This window comes from Marmota marmota, unplaced genomic scaffold (assembly GCF_001458135.2).
Source record: "Marmota marmota marmota unplaced genomic scaffold, marMar, whole genome shotgun sequence".
Classification (NCBI taxonomy): domain Eukaryota; kingdom Metazoa; phylum Chordata; class Mammalia; order Rodentia; family Sciuridae; genus Marmota; species Marmota marmota.
The window spans coordinates 11,104,635-11,130,727 of NW_025999853.1; the positions used below are offsets into that span (position 1 = coordinate 11,104,635).

At 32.4% G+C, this 26,093-nt stretch overlaps 1 protein-coding gene across 4 annotated transcripts in view; it reads right to left on the reverse strand.

Annotated features, from left to right (window-relative positions):
- Positions 1-5,128: 5,128 nt before the first annotated feature.
- Positions 5,129-26,093, reverse strand: part of Scyl2 (SCY1 like pseudokinase 2) — a 63,104-nt gene continuing 42,139 nt past the window's right edge. For 3 of the 4 annotated variants that reach the window (XM_048803269.1, XM_015482883.2, XM_048803278.1), the window contains 8 exons: positions 23,898-24,011; positions 20,494-20,626; positions 17,911-18,029; positions 13,994-14,094; positions 13,239-13,305; positions 9,966-10,055; positions 8,329-8,448; positions 5,129-7,162 (listed from right to left, as the gene is read on the reverse strand). In XM_048803269.1, coding sequence (XP_048659226.1) covers positions 6,518-7,162; positions 8,329-8,448; positions 9,966-10,055; positions 13,239-13,305; positions 13,994-14,094; positions 17,911-18,029; positions 20,494-20,626; positions 23,898-24,011 — 1,389 coding nt within the window. In that variant the 3' untranslated portion in view covers positions 5,129-6,517. The remainder of the gene's footprint in view (positions 7,163-8,328; positions 8,449-9,965; positions 10,056-13,238; positions 13,306-13,993; positions 14,095-17,910; positions 18,030-20,493; positions 20,627-23,897; positions 24,012-26,093) is intronic. The other variant, XM_048803288.1, reaches the window with a different exon arrangement.

Here is a 26,093-nt window from a genome sequence, read left to right on the forward strand (position 1 = left end):
ACAAACAAAAAAAAAAAAACTGAAAAAATTGACAGAACAAAAAGTTGGTTCTTTGAAAAAATAAATAAAATTGACAGACCCTTAGCCATGCTAATGAAGAGAAGGGGAGAGAAAACTCAAATCACCAACATACATGATGAAAAAGGAAATATCACAACAGACATTACAGAAATACAGAAGATAATTAGAAATTATTTTGAAAACTTATACTCCAATAAAATAGAAAATATCAAAGGCATGGACAAATTTCTAGAGTCATATAATTTTCCCAAATTGAATCAGGATGATATACACAATTTAAACAGATCAATTTCAAGTGACTAAATAGCAGACACCATCAAAAGTCTACCAACCAAGAAAAGCCCAGGACCGGATTGATACACAACCGAATTCTACAAGACTCTTAAAGAAAAACTAATACCAATACTCTTCAATTTATTTCAGGAAATAGAAAAAGAGGCAGCACTTCCAAACTCATTCTATGAAGCCAATATCACCCTGATTCCAAAACCAGGAAAAGACAGATCAAAAAAGAAATCTTGAGACCAATATCTCTAATGAACATAGATGCAAAAATTCTCAATAAAATTCTGGCAAATCGAATACAAAAACCTATCAAAAAGATCTTGCACCATGATCAAGTGGGATTCATCCCAGGGATGTAAGGTTGGTTCAACATAAGGAAATCAATAAATGTAATTCATCACACATCAATAGACTTAAAATATAAGAATCTTATGATCATTTCAATAGACACACAAAAAGCATTTGACAAAATACAGCACCCCTTCATGTTCAAAACACTAGAAAAATTAGGGATACCAGGAAGATATCTCAACATCATAAAGGCTACCTATGCTAAGTTCCAGGCCAACATCATTCTAAATGGAGAAAAATTGAAGGCTTTCCCTCTGAAATCTGGAACAAGACAGGGATGCCCTCTTTCACTACTTCTATTTAACATAGTTCTTGAAACACTGGACTGAGTAATCAGACAGATGAAACAAATTAAAGGGATACACATAGGAAAAGAAGTACTCAAATGGGCAGTATTTGCTGATGATATGATTCTACATCTAGAAGACCCTAAAAGTTCTTCTAGAACTAGTAAATGAATTCAGCAAAGTAACAGGATATAAAATCAACTCCCATAAATCAAAGGCATTTCTGTATATCAGTGATAAATCCTCAGAAATGGAAAGAGGAAAACTACTCCATTTACAATAACCTAAAAAAAAAAATACTTGGGAATCAACTTAACAAAAGAGGTGAAAGAGCTATATAATGAAAATTACAGAACCCTAAAGAGAGAAGTTAAAAAAGACCTTAGAAGATGGAAAGAAGATCTCTCTTGCTCTTGGATAGGCAGAATTAATATTATCAAAATGACCATACTTCCAAGAGCAATATACAGACTTACTGCAATTTCTACCAAAATCCCAATGTCGTTCCTCATAGAAATAGAAAAAGCAATCATGAAATTCATCTGGAAAAATAAGAGACCCAGAATAGCTAAACAATCCTTAGCAGGAAGAGTGAAGCAGGTGGCATCACTATACCAGACCTTAAACTATAATACAGAGCAATACTAACAACAACAGCATAGTATTGGCACCCAAACTGAGTGGTACAAAATAGAGAACACAGAGACTAACCCACAAAATTACAATTATCTTTATTAGACAAAGGTGTAAAAAACATGCATTGGAAAAAAGATAGCCTCTTCAACAAATGGTGCTGGGAAAAATGGAAATCCGTATGCAACAAAATGAAATTAAACCTCTATCTCTCACCATGCACAAAACTCAACTAAAAATGGATCAAAGACTTAGGAATAAAACCAAAGACCCTGCATCTAATAGAAGAAAAAGTAGGCCCTAATCTCCATCATGTGGGATTAGGCCCCAACTTCCTTAAGAATTAAGATCAAGAATCAATGGGATGGACTCAAACTAAAAAGTTTCTTCTCAGCAAAAGAAACAATCTTAGGAGGTGAATAGAGCGCCTCCATCTTGGGAGCAGATCTTTATCCCTCACACATCAGATAGAGCACTAATCTCTAGGGTATATAAAGACTCAAAAAGCTAAGCACCAAAAAAACAAATAACCCAATCAGTAAATGGGCCAGGACCTGAACAGACACTTCTCAGAAGATGATATACAATCAATCAACAAATATATGGAAAAATATCCATCATCACTAGCAATTAGAGAAATGCAAATCAAAACCACTCTAAGACTTCGTCTCACTCCAGTCAGAATGGTAACTATTATAAAGACAAACAATAATAAGTATTGGCAAGGATGTGGGGAAAAAGATACACTCATACACTGCTGGTGGGACTGCAAATTGGTGCAGCCAATATGGAAAGCAGTATGGAAATGTTCTTGGAAAATTGGGACTGGAACCACCATTTGACCCAGCTATCCCTCTCCTCAATCTATACCCAAAGGACTTAAAAAACAGCACACTACAGGGACACAGCCACATCAATGTTTACAGCAGCACAATTCACAATAGCTAAACTGTGGAACCAACCTAGATGCCTTTCAATAGATGGATAAAAAAAACTGTGGCATATATACACAATGGACTATTACTCAGCAATAAAAGAGAATAAAATCATGGCATTTGCAAGTAAATGGATAGAGTTAGAGAAGATAATGCTAAGTGAAGTTAGCTAATCCCCAAAAAACCAAATGTCCAGTGTTTTCTTTGATATAAGGGGGCTGATTCATAGTGGGTCAGGGAGAGGGAACATAGGAGGAATAGACGAACTCTAGATAGAACAGAGGGTTTGGAGGGGAGGGGAGGGAGCATGGGGTTATAATTGATGGCGGAATGTGATGATCATTATTATCCAAAGTACATGTATGAAGACATGAATTGGTGTGAATATACTTTGTATACAACCAGAGATATGAAAAATTGTGCTCTATATGTGTTATAAGAATTGTAATGCATTCCACTGTCATGTATAAATAAAAAATTTTTAAAAATTAAATTAATTTCACCTATTTTTAATTAGAATACTGGAAATTTTTTAATTATGTATGTGGTTTACCTTAGATAGTTAATCCTCCCTGAGTGGCTGGAACAACTTAGCTACTCTGGATAGAAAAAGCTTCTAACATTCAACAGGCTCCATTTTAGTGGAAGGGCTTTTCCAACAGCACCCTCATTCAAGTTTATAAGCTTTAATTCTGTTATATAGTGGTACTGCAACCACTACTAACCCAGGTTCTCCGGTCCGGTCCTCCTCACAATTCAAAGCACCTGAGCTTTGTTTTAACTATGTAAACTCCTTTTCTGTCATCTCCTTCTCCTCCCTCTTCAACACCAATTTTTTTCCAATATAAATATATTTATAGCACTATATAAATACTGAATTTATACTTGCTACATACATCAGTTTCAACAAAACTTCTCCCAGAAAAATGCATAAAATAAAGAATGCAATGTGGTAAAGAGCACGACTTCAGATCAGGAGGAAAAAGCTAGCTTTTACTCCTGCCTCTGACCTCCTTGGGTAAGCCACATAAGTCTCAGGCCCCCTGTTTTTACATCTGGTCTGAGAGGCAGGGCTGAATTACCACAATTTAATTCAAATTATAGGTCATAAAATCCTTTTAGGAAAAAAAAAAAAAACCTTGTAGAGATTAAAATTAACTTTGTAAGAAAATACTAAAAAAATAGAGTACACTACATTTATTAAAGACATTTTCTCAAACTTATGTTCCATGTATATATTTTTGTAGCAGTTGCAATATAAAATGCATGTCTTACTGCATGTTAAGAGATTGAAGCTCTGATGCAGGTAATCTCTTAAAATCCTCTATAGTTTGGATTCTTACAGATTCATTTGTTCTAAAATTATTCCAAGACCAGTAAATCACAAGTATAAAAACCACAACTTAATATGGAAAGGTTTATCAAAGCTAAAATTTATTTAGTGCATACTCTGCTTGCTATCATGTATTTTCACATATATATTTAATATGTAAAAGCAATCATGTGAGTATTTACAGGTTCAAAAAAATAAAAACACCACTCACTTCCTTGTTCAATAAAAGGAGTTATAAGCATTCAAAAAAAAAAAAAAATACACCAGACTTAGGCTTAGTCTACTTCCATTTCCTTTTATACATCTTCTACATATATTACACACTTTTAGCATTACGAGAAAAGAGAATGAAAGGCAATCTTTGCTGTAATTTTTGTCTACGGGTGCTCTTTAACTTACCAATTTTCTACTCTAAGCACAAAGGACTTAAAATATCTGCAATGATTATAAAGGGATCTAGTACTAAACTGAGCTAGTGTCAAAACAATTTCATAAAAGTGTAGCACCATTCCCTCAGTGAAAGAGCAAATTTTAGCCAGTGAGAATTACTTAAGAATGATATGTTTTTTCAGATAACAACTTTTCATTTTTAGAAGTTCAAGTCAAATAAACTGTTATATTAAGATTTCCTTCTAATTAAGAATTCAACACTGGCATCAAGTTATTTTATAAGGTTAAAAAATAATTTCCCAGGAGCTGGACGGAGTGTGGCTCAGTGGCAGAACATTTGTCTAGCACGTGTGAGGCACTGGGTTCAATCCTTAGCACCACATAACAAATAAAATAAAGGTATTCTGTCCATCTACAACTAAAAAAAAAAAAAAACCTTAAAACAATAAAAATTTCCTAATAAGTCACTACTAAATTGTTACAAAGAAAAGTTCTCCTATAATCCATCTTATTCTACATGTAAACTTTTCCCAAAAGAAATATTAATATTATACTAAAAACAAGACAGCTAATTTGGTCAAGTTGTAGATGTATTTGACAAAAACATTTTTGATCTTCCAAGTGTTTTTCATTTCTTGGCTAAGTTTCTTTAGCAATCTTATCAATCCTTCCAAATTCATGCTGCAAAGTATTTAGCTTCAAAAACCAGACATGAAAGCTGACTTATTTTTTTAAGTGCCCTCTGAACTGAACACTATTATTAATATTAAGCAATATTAATGTCATCACATTTTGTAGTCAAGTACCGCATATTAAATATATTGTGTGTACGTATATGTGTGTGTTTTTCAACAAATATTTAATTCCAATGAATAAACATAGTACCAGCACACTAAACTTCATATGATTTATTTTAAATGATTGCTGGCTCCAGATAATTAAAAACCACAAACTGTATGGCAGCAACTATAATACATACACAGTTCTTTAAAAGTTTTAAAGTTATCACATAACGGTGAAATATAATTTTTAAAAATACAAATGACATTTATAGCATAAGGCTCTGTGGTTGAAAAATCAGCAAATTAAAGAAAAACATCAGAGAAAGATTTTTAAAAATAAAATTTTTCTTGTTAGGAGAATTTATTCTTTGCTTTCTAAAAATGGCTGATTATGAACATTACAATGTACAAACAAAAAGTTCCTGGAATCCCTAGAAAAGAAAGAATTAATAGTAACAACTTATGAGTTCAGATTATCATGGCAACTGAAAATTAATCTGTGGGTAGCCAGAACATATAACTGCTCGTTTTTAAAGAAGTTTATTACATTTAAAACAATACAGAAGAAATCTCAAAAGTTTACTCATTAAATATAGTTTAATTCTTACAAATTTCTTTTTGAAAATGTGATTCACATATGCTACAACCTCAGAAGTTGAAACCTCAGAATCGGAAACAAAATATAAAGGCAGTAGTCAGGGAAATCACATCAGAGTGCTTCGTCAAATATCAGTACAAATCAGTACATACCTCTTCTGTGATACAGTAGGGGGAAAAAAGGATTCTAAATATATCCAAGTAAATGCAGAAAAATACATTGCTATTTGAGGCAGATCATGCTAAAATATAATTCACAATGATTAGTTTGCATTTGAGATAGTTGTTAATGATGCTTTTAAACCAATGAAATCAAATTAAATTTTGCAGTATTTTTCAGACTTTTGTACTCAACATTAGTTCATCAAAAAAGCTTAAATAAGATTGAAAAAAGCAAATGACCTGATCCTTCTTTTTATGCTTATCATTTTCTCAAACTAAATGCAAACAAATCAAGATTTTTCACATACTAAAATGTAGACTAATGACTTGTGAAGGTAGACTGTACCACACAGTATGTAACAGGTGAGCCTGCAGTTACCATCAACTCAATTTTTTAATAACATCAAAATTTACAAGCCAAAATAAACATTTGATTTAAAAATTCTGCTATTCAAGATAACTCAGTTGTCCTTTTTCTCTTTGAGATTGGTAAGGATTGGGTCTCTAAAAACCTGAAGAGTTGTTTGTAAGAGGGAAAAAATCCTCAATGCTTTAAAAAACTCAACTGGTTAGGAGTCCATACAATTACTATGCTGGCTGGCATGAAAACATGTGTTTTCTGTCATAGAACCATTCACTTTCCCATAGAAGCAGTTTCTTCAAGCCATCTATACAGAGATGTAAATCAGCTTACCCATGATTAAAACAGAAATAATCCTTGAAAAATAGGAGTAAGAAACCTCACCCAAAAAGATCTTTTAAATCATTGCTAGCTGAACTGCTACTGGTCATAGTAGTTGGTGGCTGTGCAAAATTCTGTGGGCTAAAGAAAGGATTACCCTGCATACCAAAGGCAGATTGTCCCATCATATTCACTTGTGTTCCCATTACTGAACTGCCCATAACTGGAGAACCTTGAGGAGGTACGAACTGATTAAGCCACTGATTTGGTTTCTGTTGTGACAGTTGGTTCATGCTAACTTTTGGTTTCTGGGGGCCAAAGAGATTATTAAGGGCAGACATATCTGTGGGTCTTTGTTGAGTCTGCTTCACACCAGCAGGAGGAACACTCAAAGCACTGAAGTTTGGCAAAGTAGAAGGTGCTCCCAGAGTCATTTTGGTCACTCCAGATGTGCTTGTACTACTGAAGAAGTTCTGGTTTGTATTAACTGGCATGTTGAATCCTGAAGTCTGAAACCCCATGTTTGCATTTAGGCCATTTGTCAAATTTCTCTTTGTATTATCAATTGGTGTAGAAAACATCATACCAAGGCCCGCAGAAGGAACAGAAGTGAAGGTGCTCGAAGTAGAAAGTTTAGGGGTACTAACAGAAAGGCTTGTCAATGATGACATATTATCCATCAATGTGTCTGTCAAGTCCTTAGTCTGAAAAATATGAGGGAATCACTTTTATCTCCAAGAAATCCAAATTAATTTATAATTGGCAAATATGTGACAAATTAAATTATAAAGGACAAAATTAAAATTAATCTCAAGGGTCTACACCAAGTCAGCAAACTACAGCCTGTAAGACAAATAAAGCCTGCCACCTAAACTTTAAACTCCAATTAAGTGATATATTATCTCTGCAAAGTAAAAATGCATTCTTCTCAATAAACTGATATTACAAAAAAGAATACTATTTTTATATTTTTAATTTCATCAGAATTTCATGGGAATTTGTTCCCTCCATTCTTAATAATTACCTTATAAGATATTCTTAATTTTGTCTCTCCACCTATAAAGAATTTTTTCTCAGAGGAAGAACTTATAATTAAGAGGCAATAGAAAAAAAAATTAAGAAAGCTTTTAAATACAATTACTTCTTAAAATAGTAAGATATGTAAACACTCTCTCTACAAACAGAGTTTTATTCACTGCCATAGCACCAGCATCCAAAACAATATCTGGAACATAGTAGGAAGTAAATACTGGTCAGGTGACACAGATACATTTTCCAAAAATGTAAAAAAAACTAATAAACTATAAGTGAAAACCAAAAATATAAAACTATTTTTAATTCAAAAATACATAAGCACAGAGCTGGAGTTGTGGCTCAGTGGTAGAGCATTTGCGTAGCATGTGTGAGGCCCTGGGTTCAATTCTCAGCACCACATATAAATAAATGAATAAAATAAAGGTCCATCAATGTCTAAAATAAATAAATATGTATGTATATGTATATGTGTGTGTGTGTGTGTGTGTGTATATATATATATATATATATATAAAATACATAAGAGCATGAATATATTAATAATACTCTTGATCATTTCAAAGTGAAGAGAATTGAAGAAGAACTATGAGACCTAACTTTTTTCAAAACCTCACCTATTCATTCAGCTTCCTCTTTACTGATAGTAAGCACTATCATGAAACACTGTACATTAGGCAAGTTATGAAGGAACTGCTAGAAAAGCCTTTATGCTCATACTTTTTTTTAGAAACAACCAATTAAATTATTCTTTGAAATACATCTTTTACAAATAATAGTAGGCTAGTTTCTACTCACTAGTAGTATACTTTAATTTATGCAAAAGAAATTAACTGACCTGTTTGACTGGAGCAACTGGTTTGTGTACTTGGGGTTTAAGAGGCTGCTGGCTTTTCAACTTCTGTGTCTGCTCCTGTTCTTTTGCTAATTTTTGCTTTTCTTCAAGTGTAAGTGATGCCTTCAAATAAAAGAGAGCAAAAAATCAATTGGCAACTCCATAAATCCATTTATAAAACAAAATATTTCTTCTTTAGCTTTAGGCAGAAATTCACAGAGTCTGTGCTAAAATATTTCTAGTATGAAAACAGCTATCATTTTAAAATAGTTTATTAGAAATATCTTGTTCTAGTCAATGAGAATATGATTAAGTTATTTCATTCTGCAATTGAGAGATCTTGTTCAATTCTAACTAGTTCACTCAAAAAATACTTTAGAAACTTACCAAAAAGCCTAGGAAAAACTAAATAAATACATTCTTACACTACCAACAGCTGCATCAAGATCTGAAATCTTTTTCTTTTATTAACAACCTTGCTACCCCTTAAGGTCATACAATATATTCTCTTATAATTTTACAAACTATTATGCCCAGTAGTCCATTTATATGTACAGGTACTCATATTTGGTGAATGAAGAGAAGAACAACAGCAGAGGTCAAAAAGTGACTTAGGTATTTTTTTATATTGGTGTAACTAAAATTTCAATAGAAAAGTATCATTGTAGAGTTTACTATTTAAAATTAGAGAAAGAACAAACTTTAATAGGAAACAGAAGAAAAAAATCTACTCAGATTTTTAATTCACTATGAGATGGAATCAAATCTATTTTGGAAATTATCTTTCAAATAGCATTGGCTCACCACTAATAAGTCATACTGAGATCATATATTCCTGACAGAATAAACCAAGAGGGGTGTATACTCCAACATTTCTGTGGTATTCTTGCCAAAAATGAATAAATGTTGACTAATTATGAGAAAATAATGGCATACACAAATTGAAGACCATACTACCAAATAACTGACTGGTACTCTTCAAAAAATGTTAAGGTAGGGGCTGGGGTTGTGGTTCAGTGGTAGAGCATTTGCCTAGCATGTGTGAGGCACTGGGTTCAATTCTTAGCACTGCATATAAATAAATGAATAAAATAAAGGTCCATCAACAACTAAAAATATATAAAAAATAATCTTTTTAAAAAAGACCAAAGTAAAAGTCTATAATGAACCATAAAAGTTAAAGTTGTTACTACAGAATGAAAGGGAAGAAGAGAGGTGAAGTTGTTGGGCTAAAAAAAAAAAAAGAAAGAAAAGAAAAAGTTTAGAACTCAAATTGTTGGGATATAGTGAAGAGAGAAATTAAATAACTGAAGAACAACAATTAGGGAGAGCCCAAGGTAGATAGACAGCATCAATCTGAAGTGACTGCCATCAACATAGGAAACACAGAGTGAGAAAAGACAGGCAATCTAGAAATGCTACCATGTGGGAGGTCGAGTAATAAAGGAAGCCAAAAATCTTAAGCTACATGGGGTAGGTCATGTTCCAACGATGAAGATATTTCATGAAGATAATACAAAAAGATAATTACAAAATGTTTCTTATTAAGATGCTAAATAGTGTTCCCCAATAAAAACCCATGGTTTACAGGAAATCCTTCAATATAAATAAGAGTGCTAAAAAAGAGTAAAGAAACTCACTCTTTTATGTCTATTTTGTAACCCATCTTCTTTACTTTCTGATTCACAAGTCAGAAGATCTGTTCCAATGTTGTTAAAAACCTTGTCAATCTAGTGAAACAGAAAAATTCCATCATTCAAAGAGACTCCAATAAAAATGTGATTTTATCAGGGAGGAAATAAAAAAAATACTTAGAGTAAATGAGAACACTGATACAATATATCAAAATCTCTGGGACACTATGAAGGCAGTGCTTAGAGGAAAGTTCATTGCAGTGAGCTCATACATTAAAAGAATAAAAAGTCAACAAATAAATGAGCTAACATTACATCTCAAAGCCCTAGAAAAAGAAGAACAAATCAACACCAAAAGAAGAAGACAGGAAATAATTAAAATCACAGCTGAAATCAATGAAATTGAAACAAAAGAAACAATTCGGAAAATTGGTAAAACGAAAAGTTGGTTCTTTGAAAAAATAAATGAAATTGATAAACCCTTAGCTACACTGACAAAGAGAAAGAAAACTAAATTACTAAAATTTGTGATGAAAAAGGAAATATCATGATGGACACTAATAAAATATAGAAGATAATTGGAAACTATTTTAAAAATTTATACTCCAATAAAATAGAAAATCTCAAAGACATCAACAAACTTCTAGAGAAATATGACCTACCCAAACTAAGTCAGAAGGACATACACAATTTAAGCAGATCAATTTCAAGCAATGAAATAGAAGACGCCATCAAAAGCCTACCAACCAAGCAAAGCCCAGAACCAGATGGATTCTCAGCAGAGTTCTATAAGATCTTCAAAGAATTAATACCAATACTCTTCAAATTATTCCATGAAATAGAAAAAGAGGGAGCCCTTCCAAACTCATTCTGTGAGGCTAGTATCATCCTGACATCAAAACCTGACAGACACTACTCAATGAAAGAAAACTTCAGACCAATATCCCTGATGAAGACGCAAAAATTCTTAATAAAATTCTGGCAAATCGCATTCAAAAACTTATTAAAAAGATAATGCACCATGATCAAGTGGGTTTCACTCCAGGGACGCAAAGCTGGTTCAACATACAGAAATCAATAAACATAATAAACCACATCAACAGAGTCATATGATTATCTCAATAGATGCAGAAAAAGCATTGACAAAATATAGCACCTCTTCATGTTCAAAACACCACAAAAACTAGGGATAGTAGGACCATACCTCAATACTCTAAATGTTATGCATGCATGCTGGGGTTGTGGCTCATCGGAGAGCATTTGCCCAGCACATGTGAGGCACTGGGTTTGATACTCAGCACCACATAAAATAAATAAAATAAAGATATTATGTCCATTTATAACTTTAAAAAAAGAGTTTATTAAACAAAAAAGAAATTTAAAAGCTATGTATGCTAAACACAAGACAAACATCATTCTAAATGGAGAAAAATTGAGAGCATTCCCTCTAAAAACTAGAACAAGACAAGGATGCCCTATTTCACCACTTCTACTCAACATAGTCCTTGGAACTCTATTCAGAGCAATCAGAAATTAAAGGGATACAAACTGGAAAAGAGCTCAAACTATCACTATTTGCTGAGGACATGATTCTATATCTAAAAGAGCCAAAAAATTCCACCAGAAAAACGTCTAGAACTAATAAATAAATTAGCAAAGTAGCAGGATATAAAATCAATACCCATAAATCAAATGCATTTCTTTACATAAGTGATGAATTCAATGTGAAAAAAAATTAGGAAACTACCCTATTCACAATAGCCTCAAAAAAAAAATAAAAAAAACTTGGGAATCAATCTAACAATAGAGGTGAAGGGTTAGGGTTGTGGCTCAGTGGTAGAGTCCTTGCCTAATATGTGTGAGGCACTGGGTTCAATTCTCAGCACCACATATAAATAAATAAAAACTGACAACTAAAAAAGAAAAAAAGAGGTGAAAGACCTCTACAATGAAAAGTACAGAACACTAAAGAAAAAAACTGAAGAAGACCTTAGAAGATGGAAAGATCTCCCATGTTCTTGGATAGACAGAATTAATATTGTCAACATGACCATCCTACCAAAAGCACTATACAAAATTAATGCAATTTCCATTAAGTTTCTGAAGATGTTCTTCATAGAAAAAGAGAAAGCAGTCATGAAATTCATTTGGAAAAATAAGAGAAACAAAATACCAAAGCAACCCTTAGCAAGAAGAACAAAGCAGGAGGCATCACAATACCAGACCTTAAACTATAATACATAGCAACAGGAACAAAAACAGCATGGCATTGGTCCTAAAACAGACATGTAGTCCAATGGTATAAAATAGAAGACATAGAGACAAACCCACATAAATACAGTTATCTCATACTAGACAAAGGTGCCAAAATATACATTGGGGAAAAGATAGCCTCTTCAACAGATGGTGCTGGGAAAAGTGGAAATCCATATGTAGCAAAATGAAATTAAACCTCTCACCCTGCACAAAACCAACTCAAAGTGTATCAAAGATTGAGGCACTAGAACAGAGACCCTGCACTTAATAGAAGGAAAAGGAGGCCCAAATCTTCATCATGTCAGCTTAGGTACTGACTTCCTGAATAAAACTGTTGGCACAAGAAGTAAAATCAAGAATCAATACATAGAATGGATTCAAATTAAAAAGCTTCTTCTCAGCAAAGGAAACAATCAATAACATAAAGAGAGAGCCTACAGAATAGGAAAAAATCTTTAACCACATGCACCTCTGATACAGAACTAATAAAAATGGCACCATGTATAGCCAGAAGAATGAGAAGTTATGTTCCATTTGTGTTTAATGTATCAAAATGCATACTACTGTCATGTATAACTAAGTAGAACAAGTTGTTTTAAATTTTTTTTAAATTGATACATACAAACCTTATAAAATAATATTCAAGATGGAGACAAAGATTAGTTTCAAAACTAAAACACCTTACCTAAGATTTGTCAAGAAGCCACCTCACATAAGACTCAGCCTCTCATTTTATTCCATGTTAAGATAACCATTCAAGTTCATTTCTTTTAGAGTTAAGTTCAAAACATAGACTTTTGTTATAAAGATTACTATAGTCTCAAAATAAACAATACTACTGTGTGTATGTGTGTGTGTAAGTAAACTTTAAAATTACAAAAAAATACGTTCCTTGGTTTATGGGTATTATACAAATTAAATGCTTTCACTCTGTTAAAAAAAAAAAAAAGTGACTTTATTGCTTAAAGGGCCCCTAAATAAAGCACACCATTAAGTACTTTCTGCAAAAATTAAATATCTTACCTGATTCCCAACATTTGTAACTTTTATCTCCTCAGAAGCATTCATTGAATTTCCTATGTCCAAAGATCTACAGAAGAGATGAATTATAACAAAGCAATAAAAACAAATGCATATTTTAAAATACACATCCTAAAAACTGTTTGCCTTCAGAATTTATTAGAATCTAAATAAATTGCAACATCATTCTTTAGAGAGAGTATAATATTGTCCATTGTTTCCTACTAATAATATCTGCTTGTTCAAAAAAATAACTTTTGTCATCATTATCCAAAGAACATGTATGAAGACACAAATTGGTGTGAATATACTTTGTATACAATTAGAGATATGAAAAATTTGAGCTCTATATGTGTAATATGAATTATAATGCATTCCGCTGTCATATATAAATAAAAACAATTTAATAAAAAAAAAAACATTTGTTTAAAAGTCCTTTTTAAAAACAACATTTGAGATAAGGTGTTTAATAACCTACGATTACGAGTCCAATGGCTAAAACTGACAAAATTCTATTTCTGAGAAAATCCCTTATGTAGAGAAAATGCTACGATTAAAGTATATTACATTTTTGTACTCAGAAGTCAGATTTTCCAACATCCTATTTTATCTCAATTCAACTTAATATGTCAGAAAATTTTTAAATATGGTCAAATTAAAATCCAGCAATTTTTCTATTCCATATTCTAAAATATCAATCATGAGGTAATTTTTATCTCACTACTGGACAATGTGCAATTCATTTACAACCTACTTACTTCTGCTGTTCTTGCATTATATGAAGTTGCTCCAGTTTAGTTTTATGTTCAGACTCCAATCTACTAAGCATCTCTTTTATGACGGAAATGAAAGAATTGAACTGGTATAATAAGAAATTGATATGGTTATAAAATTTCAAGTTTGCAGTAATCAATTAAGGTAAATAAGCTAATCACAATTGTGTATTTTTCCAGTGGCTCACAACAAGCATAGTACATTTAAATTCAGCATATCACAGAAAGTTTTTATAACCTTTATATGGTGGTGACATGATAGCTGATGAGGCTTTTAAGTTCAAGAAAACATGTTTCAATGAGTTATATATGTATACTAAGTTGTCAGACAGCTATTATTTCAGGATTTTTTTTTTTTTCTGGCACTGAGAACTGAACCCAGGGCCTCACACATGCTAAGTAATACTCTACTGCTAAGTTTTCAAAGGTTTTACATAAGTTTACCCCAGCAGTTATACATTGATAAGTTGTCCTATCTGGACAACTCAATTCATTTAATAATATATAAAAAACTTCTGTTTAAACAAATTGTTAGAAAAATGACAAATTTGGCTAGAATGAACACTGTTTTTTGAAAATTTAGCAGAAATATTAAATCAACAAATATTAAATCAAATATTAAATCAATTCATCTTTCAAATAATTAAAATTCATAAATATGCCTAATACTACATCTTTTTTTTTTTTTTTGGTTAAACTTTGGTTAATGGTCCATGATTCTTATAGTACCTCTAGATCATCTTAAACAAGTTATTCTAATGACACCATAAGTTACAGGAAGACTCTTTCTTTTCATCTTATCATGAGAATTACAAAAAGTATATTGCTTCAACCATTTATTATGACTTTCTGATTCGTTTTTTAAAAACCTTCACTGAAGTATAATATATTAATAGAAAAATCTGTGTGTGTGTATATACACAGCTCAAAAAATTCATAAACTGAACATGCCCATCAAAACCAGTAGCCTGATATAGAAACAAAACATTGTCAGCACCCCAGAAGCTTTCTTCTAACCTCTTCTAGTCATTTCCCACTCCCAACCCCTACAGATAAGCACTATTTTGACTTCCAGCTATGTAAACTGTTTTTGTACTTTATATAAATAGAATCATCTGTTTCATTTACTTTATGTTTGTGAGATTCATTCATATTGTTGTGTGTAGTTTGTGCAAAGAAGAGTTAACATGATAGGCCTGAACAGCTATTTTTAGGTCTGCTTACCAAGTCAGCCTCTGGCTGGTAACTGGAACTTAGATTTCAGGATGGATTCCATTATTAACTGATAAGAGTGGTTCCCTACACTTAAACTGCTTCTACAAAGAATTTATGACATGCTGAACACCTGCTTTCCTTTTGGGAGTCTGGATTTGAGAACATGCCAAGCAGAGGATACTACATGATCAGTTCTCAATAAAAACTTTGGGTACTGAGTCTCCAGTGAGATTCCCTAGGTGATAAAATTTCATTTTGTCACAACTCATTATTAGGCAAACTGAAAGCATCCTATGTGATTTCACTAGGAAAGACCTCTAGAAGTTTGTGCCAACTTTCTTCCAGACTGGGCCCTATGAATCTTTCCCCTTTCCCAATTTTGCTTTATATCCTTTCACCACAATAAACAGGAACTATAAGTATACCTATACATGGGTACCAATGAGCCATCCAATCTGTCCAGGGGGTTGGGGGGTCTTAGAAGCTTTCCATAAACACATCATAGATTGTTCAGTGTGTCTGAAGTTTTTTTTTTTTTTTAATAACTTTGTTTATTTTTATGTGGTGCTGAGGATCGAACCCAAGGCCTCGCACATGGTAGGCAAATGCTCTACCACTGAGCCACAACCCAGCCCTCTGCAGTTTTTTAATCAAATGTTAAAAATGTCTTTTTACTAAGTTCCTTTATCTCTTTTCACTTAAAGTATAGTATACTTAAATTATTTTAAATCACAACCATCAGAACGTGAATTAGGAACCCTGACCATGAATAGGAAAGCAGATCATATCTCTGCTAACCTACTGTAAAGCACCAGAAAGATATGATCCAAAGTATTTCTGAAGATGAAAATAGGCCCTAAAAAAGAAATCATAAAGCTGAAGAAAACATAAGATTTCAAATGGAATCATACATCCTAAAATAAGCATTTGGAAATATATTAAAACATCCTAAATCAGAATTATGAGAACCACAAACAGAAATTACAAAACAGATGAAAGGGCATATTATCCTATTCCTCTTTAGTATTCAATGTCTCCTATTTTGCCAACCCTAAACCCAATCTTGCCACCCAAGATAAAGTATCAAATCTAGGAACAAACTTTCAAAGGCTTATCCTATTCCTTCAAACAGAATGTTAAATCCTTCACAAGTTTCTCTACCTCAAAACTGCTCACTCAGTACTCTCCACACTGCCAAAAAAATCTCGTTTTATTTTGAAACTTTCTGCTTCCTTCATTGCAATAAATCACTTTTGAGTCCTTCTTTCTAAATCTGCCCTGCCTATCCATCTCTGATATTCTCAAGTTAAACAGTAACTCTTCTCATACTTCTCCATTATACTTCATTAAACACCATTTCCACTGTAAACAAAAAATATCTTGTTGTGACTTTATATCTCAAGTTTTCTCTCAATCTGGTTTTTGGTTTTGGCACTGCACTAAGGGTTGGGGTTACAATGAATAATAAACCATAATAACCAGACTTTGAAGAAGAGTTTAACTCTTCAGGAAGAGTCAGAGTAACCATAGCTATGGTAACTGTATCAAGAGGTATATAGAGAGAATTCTATAATAATTTTTGAACATACATTATACTTTTGCCCAAATACATACATCTTGAAAGTTCAAATACCTAAATCAGACTGGCATTTAAAGGCTACCCATTTTAGTCTTACTTTATCTTATCCTATTTTCCCCTACATATCAAATTGAATTACTTCTTCTCTGTAGCAGATAAGCTCTTTAATATGGTTCCCAATTACCTCCTTCTACTGCTTTTTATGGCCGTGTGTAATCTCATATCTTTAGAGTTTAAGCAAGACGGGTGACTTCCTTCTAGGCCAAACTCTCTTGTTGGCTTTCATGACACAACCTGCCATGGTAGAGAAGCCAACGTGGCCTAGAACCAACAGTGGCATACAATTATCACCCAGCTAGGACTAAGACCCTCAGTCCAACTGCCAAAAGGAACTGAATCCTGCCACAAACCATGTAAATGCACTTAGAAGTAGATTATCCACCAGATGGGCCTTCAAGTGAGCCCTAAGTCCTTGACTCAGCACTATGAGAAATTCTGAGTAGAGACTCCAACTAAGCCAAGCCCTGGCTTGGTTAATCCATAGAAACTGTGAGATAATGTGATTTTCTTTAAAACACTAAATTTAGCCAGGCACAGGTGGTCAATGCCTGTAATCCTAGCTATTTGGGAGTCTGATGCAGGAGGACGGCAAGTCCAAGGACAGCACAGGCAATTTTCTGACAGTAGCTCAGTGGTAGAGTGCTTGCCTAGCACATACAGGCCAAGATACAACATAAAACAAACAAACCCACAACCAAAAATACGGAGAAAAAAAAAAACCAATAAATTTGCAATGACATTATATAGCAATGAATAACAAATATAATCTCCAACACATTGCTTGAGTTTGTTCTTTATTCATGTTAGTTTCTCAGCCTGGATCTAAAGTAGTTACAACACTACTCATCTTTCAACATTCTGCTCATTTATCAGTTCCCAAATATTTATATTTATCTATCTTCCCTTCCTACCCATAAACTTTCTTCATCTAACTCTGCCATATTTTTCCTTGTTTCATCAATTTTTACATGTAATATACTTATATAGTTATACAACATATATAATTCCAAGAAAACAGTAAACTGAATAAACACAAAAATATTCCTACCTGATTAAGATTGAGATTGTTTTCAATACTCAGAGGAATGAGATGTGGCAACACTTTTCCAGCCAGCTGCTCTTTGGTGATTCCCAGCTTCTTATGAGTAAAAGTACATTTGTAAATACCTGATAGAAAAGAATGTGACCAATTTTATAAGATAAAGTGTTTATAAGTTAATAGTAATCATTCAAACAGCATGTCTGTATGAAATTTTTTGGTAATTGGTATAGTACAAATTTTTCCCAGTCAGAACCTCAGAATTAGGATGCTCTTACATATGGATCAGAATAATTTCAGCCTTATCATCAATACAGATTTAAATAGTATGGCATATTTATCCTATGCTCTTTTGTGCATGTAACAATAGCATATTAAAAGCTTAATCAGGGCTAGGGTTGTGGCTCAGCGGTAGAGCGCTCTCCTGGCATATGTGAGGCCCTGGGTTCAATCCTCAACACCACATATAAATAAATAAAATAAAGGTAATGCGTCCACCTACAACAACAACAAATATTTAAAAAAAAAAAAAAGCTTAATCAGATCCAGGTTCAGTTCTCACAGTAAAGCAGTAAGGTTACAGAATACTCCTCTGTTCATAAAACATCTATTTCAGACTTCACATCTACACTTAAGGCATCTATTTCAAAGTGTTTAAGTATATGTACATTACATGTATTCACTTTTTATCAAATAAAATTCAACATGTTTGAAACTTAAAAATTTAACCCCACTATCATTCCCTACTGTCTCACCTATTTATTTGACCTTCAAGACCACACTTGTTATACCCATTCCAGTTTTCTGGTTGTAAATTGTACATTTGCTCCTAATTCTCTGAATACCTTTGTGTTATTAAGTGTTCTATATATAATCCAAAGCTTTATCTGCCCTATCTGCTATTATTGTTAATATACACATAGCTGATGTACGCAAACAATACTTTTATTAAGCATCTATTAACTATTTACTAGACACTATGCTCACTATATGCTCATTATATCTCTTTGTTTCACTGAATTCTTATAAAAATCCTACAATGATGTTATTTTTATCCTTATTTAATAACTGAAGAAACTTTTCAAGATCACCCCAGGAACCAGGAACCAAGAGAACTCAGATTAGAATCAGAGCCCCTTTCTACTATGCAAAACTCTTGCTCAAAATGAACTTCTTTGAGCAAAAAAAAAGATTCATACCATAACCCAAGAGTTCTATATCCACAGAGATCTATAATAAATATTTGCTAATCATTTCTAAAAATATGCACTAAGTTGCACATTATAGTAAGTGTTAAGGTACCTAAATAAGTAGTATAGTGTCTCTTAAAAATAAAAAATCTCAAATTTAATAAAAGATTTTTTTTGCTTCTATAGTTATGTCTGTTTCTATTATAAGAGGATGTTCTTAGACATTTGCTCTGACATTTCCATATTATATTTTCACAGCTTTAACTATATACAATTTCAGAGTTTTTGGACAGAGTAATTTGCCAATAGAATAAAATGTGCTTTAAAACTAATATGCTTAATCAACAAATCACTTAGCAATAAAACATAATGGTTAAGATTCAAATGTATATAAATTTTAAAAATCAGCTTTACTACTCCCCAGCTGTATGATCTTGAATAACTCAACCTATCTGAGCCTTAGTTTCATTGTTATAAAAAATAATAATAATAGCTATCTCATTGTATTTGGGGGAGGATAAAATAATGCAGAAAAAATACTTTGCCTCTTAGAAGACTGTTATCAGAATTTCAACTTTGTCTCTCTTACTGTGTACCATTTTATGGGGAAAACTATATGCTATCATGATATTTGCAAAGTTAGGACTCCCAAACATCTTATCCTTTATAAATGTGAAGATTCTAATGCCCTACCTACAGTGACACTGCCACATCAATGTTTATAGCACTCAATTCACAGTAGCTAAACTATAGAACTAACCTAGGCGACCTTCAACAGATAAATGAATAAAGAAACTGTGGTACATATACACAATGGAATATTACTCAGCCTTAAAGAACAATGAAATGATGGCATCTCCCGGTAAATGGGTGGAACTGGAGAATATTATGCTAAGTAAAATGAGCCAATCCCAAAGAACCAAAGGCCAAATGTTTTCTCTGATATTCGGAGGCTAATTCACAATAGGGGGTGGGAGAGAATAGAGGTATTTTGCACTAGACAGAGGGTAGTAAAGGGAGGGGAGGGGACATGGGGAAGGAATTGGGTAGAATGAATTAGACATTATTAACCTATGTGCATATATGATTACATGACCTGTGTAACTCTATACTATGTACAACCAGAATGAGAAGTTATACTCCATGATATATGATGTGTCAAAATGTATTCTACTGTTATGTATAACTAATTAGAATAAAAAAAATTTTAAAAAAGACTCTAATGCTTTTACTAAAATCAACACAAAGAGCAAAGTTATATTACAATATTTATCCCATCATATTTCAATTACTGATTGCTATAATAATGAAAAGCGAGTACAATGGTTTTATAAAATGGAAAATTTACTTGCATAACTATAAAATAATAAAGTAGAATAAAATGACTTTAAGTTTCAGGTACCTAAAATTCCCATGAGGACTGCAGGTTCCTTGGATGGAATTTGTTGTAAGAAGGGTAGTATATCGTCAAGTACAAACCACTTATCCAAGTATTCCAAAATCTTTCCTAAGCACACTAAGGAATTCACACGAACCTATTAAAATGAATTGCATTAGCCATGTAAAGTCTATGTAACATAGAACAAAATATTTAGTGTAAATTTCATCTTCATATAGATATATGCTAAAATTTCAAGAATAAAAGTAGGTTTTGAAGACATGTTATATTAACACAGAAAATTCACTTATTCTAATTCTCCTGACTTCAGAAAGAATTTGTGATTACTTTACCAGGACACTGGTTAGCTGAAGATAAAGGAATGACTTCAATTTTGTATTATTTTAAATACAGTGATGAGAATTTGAGAAACTTTATCTACATAGGTATTGACTGAGAACATTCCTTTGGGAACATTTCAGTTTTAAAAAGAAATTCATTCTTCCTACTAACTGATAAATTTCACAAGGATTTCAATATTTTATTTTAATTCTGGTTCAATTCTTTATGTGTGGAGGATGGGGGGAGTGCTGGGGTTTGAACTTGGAGGTGCTTAACCACTGAGCAATACCCCCAACCCTTTTTATTTTAAGAGGAGGTACAAGTTGTTTAGGGCCTCACTAATTTGCTGAAGCTGGTTCTGAACTTGCAATCCTCTACCTCAGCCTCCCAAGTTGCTGTGTCACCATATCTGGGTCAAAACTAAATATTTTCACATTTAAAATTATCCATATTTATCTAAAATGCAGTTTTCTATTTCTAACTGTCTTTGACACAGTTACCAAGACCTGACTCAACTTTTGATAAATAGGTCATATCCTAGTTCTTAGCTAGAATCTGTTAAAATAGAATCAAAACCCCTAATATCAATAAAACTCCAGTTTAAAAAAAACAAAAAAGTAAACTAAGGGCTGGGATTGTGGCTCAGCAGTAGAGTGCTAACCTAGCTTGTGCAAGGCCCTGGATTCAATCCTCAGAACCACATAAAAATAAATAAAATAAAGATATTGTATCAAGACAACTAAAAAATAAATAATTTTTAAAAAAGTAAACTAAGAAAAGTAGAAAATAATTTGGTTAAAATCACACCATATTTGTACAGAAAAAGTGAAAATAATTTTCCATTTCTGAAAAAAATGAGTTTTCTGAAATTTAAATGAGAAATATTATAAATTCATGATATCTGAAGGCTTTGTCAGATTAAGTTTTATAATAGGAAATGCTACATCTGCTGGAATACATATGTGCATATATTTTTTCTTAAGAGAAACTATAAATTCTGATTTTATTTTGTTTTATGTAAATATACAACATTAATCACACAAGTATTTTACCTGTGTAGAATTTTTTTTCTTTATTTTCAATATTAAGGTATAAGTCTAACTCACAACATATGTTTTATAAAATTTCCAGGTTAGAATTTTTAAATCTTAGACAATGTGCCCATGAATGCAACTCAGAAATGAACATGTGCCACTCTGAAGGTAAGCAGGAGCACTGAAAAGTGCTACCTAAAATGCACTTAATGCAGCCATGGCGGCAAACACCTATAACCCTGAAGACTTGGGAGCTGAAGCAGGAAGACTGCAAATTCAAGACCATCCTCAGCAATTTAGTGAGGGCCTAAGCAACCTAGCAAGACCCTGTCTCAAAATAAGAAATAAAAAAGGGCTCAGATTTAGCTCAATGATTAAGTATCCCTGGGTTCAATCCCCAATACAAAAAAAAAAAAAAAGCACTTAAAAAAGTGATATATAAAATGCAAATCCATTCCAGTTACTGTTATAAATATATTCATTATAAATTCTTGTAAACAACACATCTTTTTTTTTTCAGTTAGCATCTTTAACAGAGACATAAACATCAGTGGGCATTAATGTAGATCATTTCATTTAATTTCCTATGGTTCCTCTGCATATATAACATATTTCACTGCATAACTGTCATAAGCATTAATATGTATTCATGAATACTCTATGCAATCTAATCTTGCATAAAAGACAGGTACATAATAAATAATTTTTAAGTAATACCAGCACAATTTTGGGGGTGAAAACAGTTTCACATAATGGTCAGACCCCACGTTTTTGGAAAAATTATTGGCATAAAATCTGACAATTCCGAGGTAAAAAAAAGTACTCAGAACTGAACAAGAATGTATACTTGCAGAAAATGTATGCTAAAATGTGTACTGCCATAAGATATAGTAGTAAGATTTTTTGAAATGGCACTTTGAAAACTGAATTTTAAGCTATGTATATAAAGCCATCATCTATTTTGAAAATTCAATCATAAACTGAGAACTTCAAAGACTGCCTTTGAAATCCTCTTAATGATGATGAAGAAAGACTCAGAGAGGTAAAAGGAACTGCTCAAAGCCACAAAGGTAGTTAGTATAAAAGTGAGAAGAAGAACAAGATTCTTGACTTCATTTCATTTCATACTTGTTCATTTGGGAAATGATGTTATGTTTTCTACACTGAGTCTTTCTACCAAAAAACATAAACTGAAATAGATTAGATGGCTATAGAGTAAAATCATATCAATTATACTGCTTTTTGCCTATAATCATATTAAGCTAAAAATGTTTATTTTATTTAAATTTATATCCCATCAGATAAAGATGGATGGGATCTTTAAATTTAATAATATGCTTTTTATCAAATATCAAATAAAGAACTAATCAGGCAAAGGAAAGACATTTCTCCCTCAATATTACTTCTACAGTGAAATATCATTGTGATAAATTCTTAGAGAGAAGGTTAGGAACTTTACTATTTTTGGTATGAGATAATGAAAATTATGTTATTGGTTCTACTTCCTTGACCAACAAGTAACCTAGTGTTAAAATTCTATAATCAAAGGACCCAGGTACCTATCTTTGGTCCATATTTTTTAGTAAAACTATTTTCCCCACTGTACTCATATTAATTTATTGTTTTACTGCCCTCTACCTTTTCCTGAAAGTGGGCAAGTAAGTGGAGAATAAGAAACTTAGAGACAGATGACTAAAAATAAAGGCAATTTATAAAAGGAAGCCATTCAAAAAGTTTTTAGGCTTATACACCAACAATTTCTTATGATTATTTTAAAACTAAGAACAAAATAACTTGTGAGTTTAAAAAGAAAAGGATTAGGAGAAAAATAATCACTCAGCTTTTCTATTGAAGCACTCAAAGACAGGGAAGGCGGGTAAGGTTAGGGATGTAATATTATAAAATGCATATCAAAAAAACTATAGCTCATTTTTATATACAGGTAACTTATAACCAAGACCAATTATATGAACAAACCATAATAGGGTTATTAAACAATAAGAAAATGATTTAAATTACTGAAAAAAAATTAACATGCAAGTAACTACTTACAGCAAGGGAAGATGTTTGTAGACAGGCATTTTTAATTCTTGGTATCAAAGCATTTTTCATGGATGGGTAGTCTATAAGATTTGCAAAGGTTGGAATGATGTTTAGACACAGCTCCTATTAAGAAAATAAATCTGATCAATCTTAGAAAAAGATTCTCTCATCCTTTATCTCACATATTCAAAAGCATTTTTCATTTGTATGGTTAATTTGTCATAGTTTGAAATAAATTTCCACATGTATTATGTGGTTCTTTCAATATTCTTCCTAAAAAGAACGATTAAAAACACTTTTCAGTTTTACAGATAAGGAAAAGGGCTCAGAAGACCTTCCTCAGGGTTATACTAGATTGTTAAGCCAGACACAGTAGTGTTCTCCTTTAGTCCCAGCACTATGGAGGCTGATGTGGGAGGAATTATTTGATCAGCCTAGGGGTTATAAGACTATCCTGGGCAACATATGAAGATCCCATTTCAAAAACAAAACACAAAAACTCAAAATAAACAAAAGTCATAACAGCTAACATACAGTATACAAAACTCCCTAGTGTGATTCCTAATCTCTTTCCTTAACACAAATCTTTGTTTATTTGTTTACATTCCAAGCGTGGGTCTCTATCACTGATCTAGAACCCCAGACCCCTTAAAAGTAAGAACACATAGGTTTTATTATCTTTTATAAGGAAAAAATCAAGTATAAAATCATGTAAAAATATTTTTTAATTAAAGGATCTCTTGGCCTTTATATATATATATCCCTATGATAGTATGTAATACAATGCTTTTTTTTAAATCTTTGTTTATTTATTTTTATGTGGTGCTGAGGATCGAACTCAGTGCCTCACATGTGCAAGGCAAGCGCTCTGCCACTGAGCCACAACCCCAGCCCTACAATACTTTTTAAAAAAAATTTTAGAGCTCTTAATAATATCAAGGAGAAAATATATTAAGATGACATTATAAAATTTCAATTTTTAAATTTTTGTGTACATATGTCTGTCTATATAAGCTTAGGATAAAAAGACTAGAATGATGTATCTGGAATCAATGTTAAGTGTAATCATTTCTGAGAGAGGAATTTACTTCTTTATATTTTTAAGTATAGTTGACTCTGTATTCATGAGTTCCACATCCATGAACAACCAATCAAAATTAAAATTATTCAAAAAAAATAATTTTACTGAATATGTACAGACTTCAAAAAGGCACTGGGCATGCTGGCACACAAATGAAATCCTGCGGCTCAGGAGGCTGAGACAGGAGGATCAAAAGTTCAAAGCCAGCCTCAGCAACTTAGCAGGGCCCTCAGGAACTTAGCAAGACCCTGTCTCAAAAAATAAAAAGGACTGAGGATGTGGCTCAGTAGTTAAGCACCCCTGGGTTCAATCCCTGGTTAAAAAAAAAAAAAAAAAAAAAAAAAGGCATTATTCCCTAAACAATGCAATTATTTACTTCTACACTGCTTTAGGTATTATAAGTAATCTATAGGAGAATAGGTGTAGGTCATATTCAAGTACAATGCTATTTTATATATGAACTTGAGCATCTGCAGGTTTTAGTATCCGAAGGTCACTGGAACCAATCCCCTGCAGATACCAAAATAAAATTATACTTTAAAATTCTGAAAGAATAACTCATTAAAAAAAAGAAAAAAGTTAAAGACATTCTTGATAACTAATATCATGCCATAATATAAATGTTTTAGGCTAGAGGTATAGCTGGCATTTGTGAGGCCCTGGGGTCAAGCCCCAACATCAAAAATAAATAAATAATTTAACTAGGAATGGTGATAACAAGAAAATGAGGGAGACAGGGTGATTTGAGGATTCAATGAGATAAGGAAAAGAAGAAGAAATGACTTGAGAACTAACTGGCTAAAGAACAGAGATTTCAGATAACTTGTAAGGACAAAATGATCCTTGTAAAAAGCACAAAAAAGGACATTACTAAGGATAATGCAGGAGCACATATGTATCAAGAAAGAAGCTACTGACAATATCAGGCAAATTAAAGATATTCACTTATAGTTAGCCCACAGAAATTAACTACTAAGAAAAAATTACCAAAATACTGGCCTGAACTTTATTTGTTATAATTTATTCCCAAATTTCTAAAGGCAGATGTAGAGGTTTATATGTTTGTATTTACTCAGAACTATAATAATTGATTAATTATAATAATTTGTGGATAAGAAATAAAA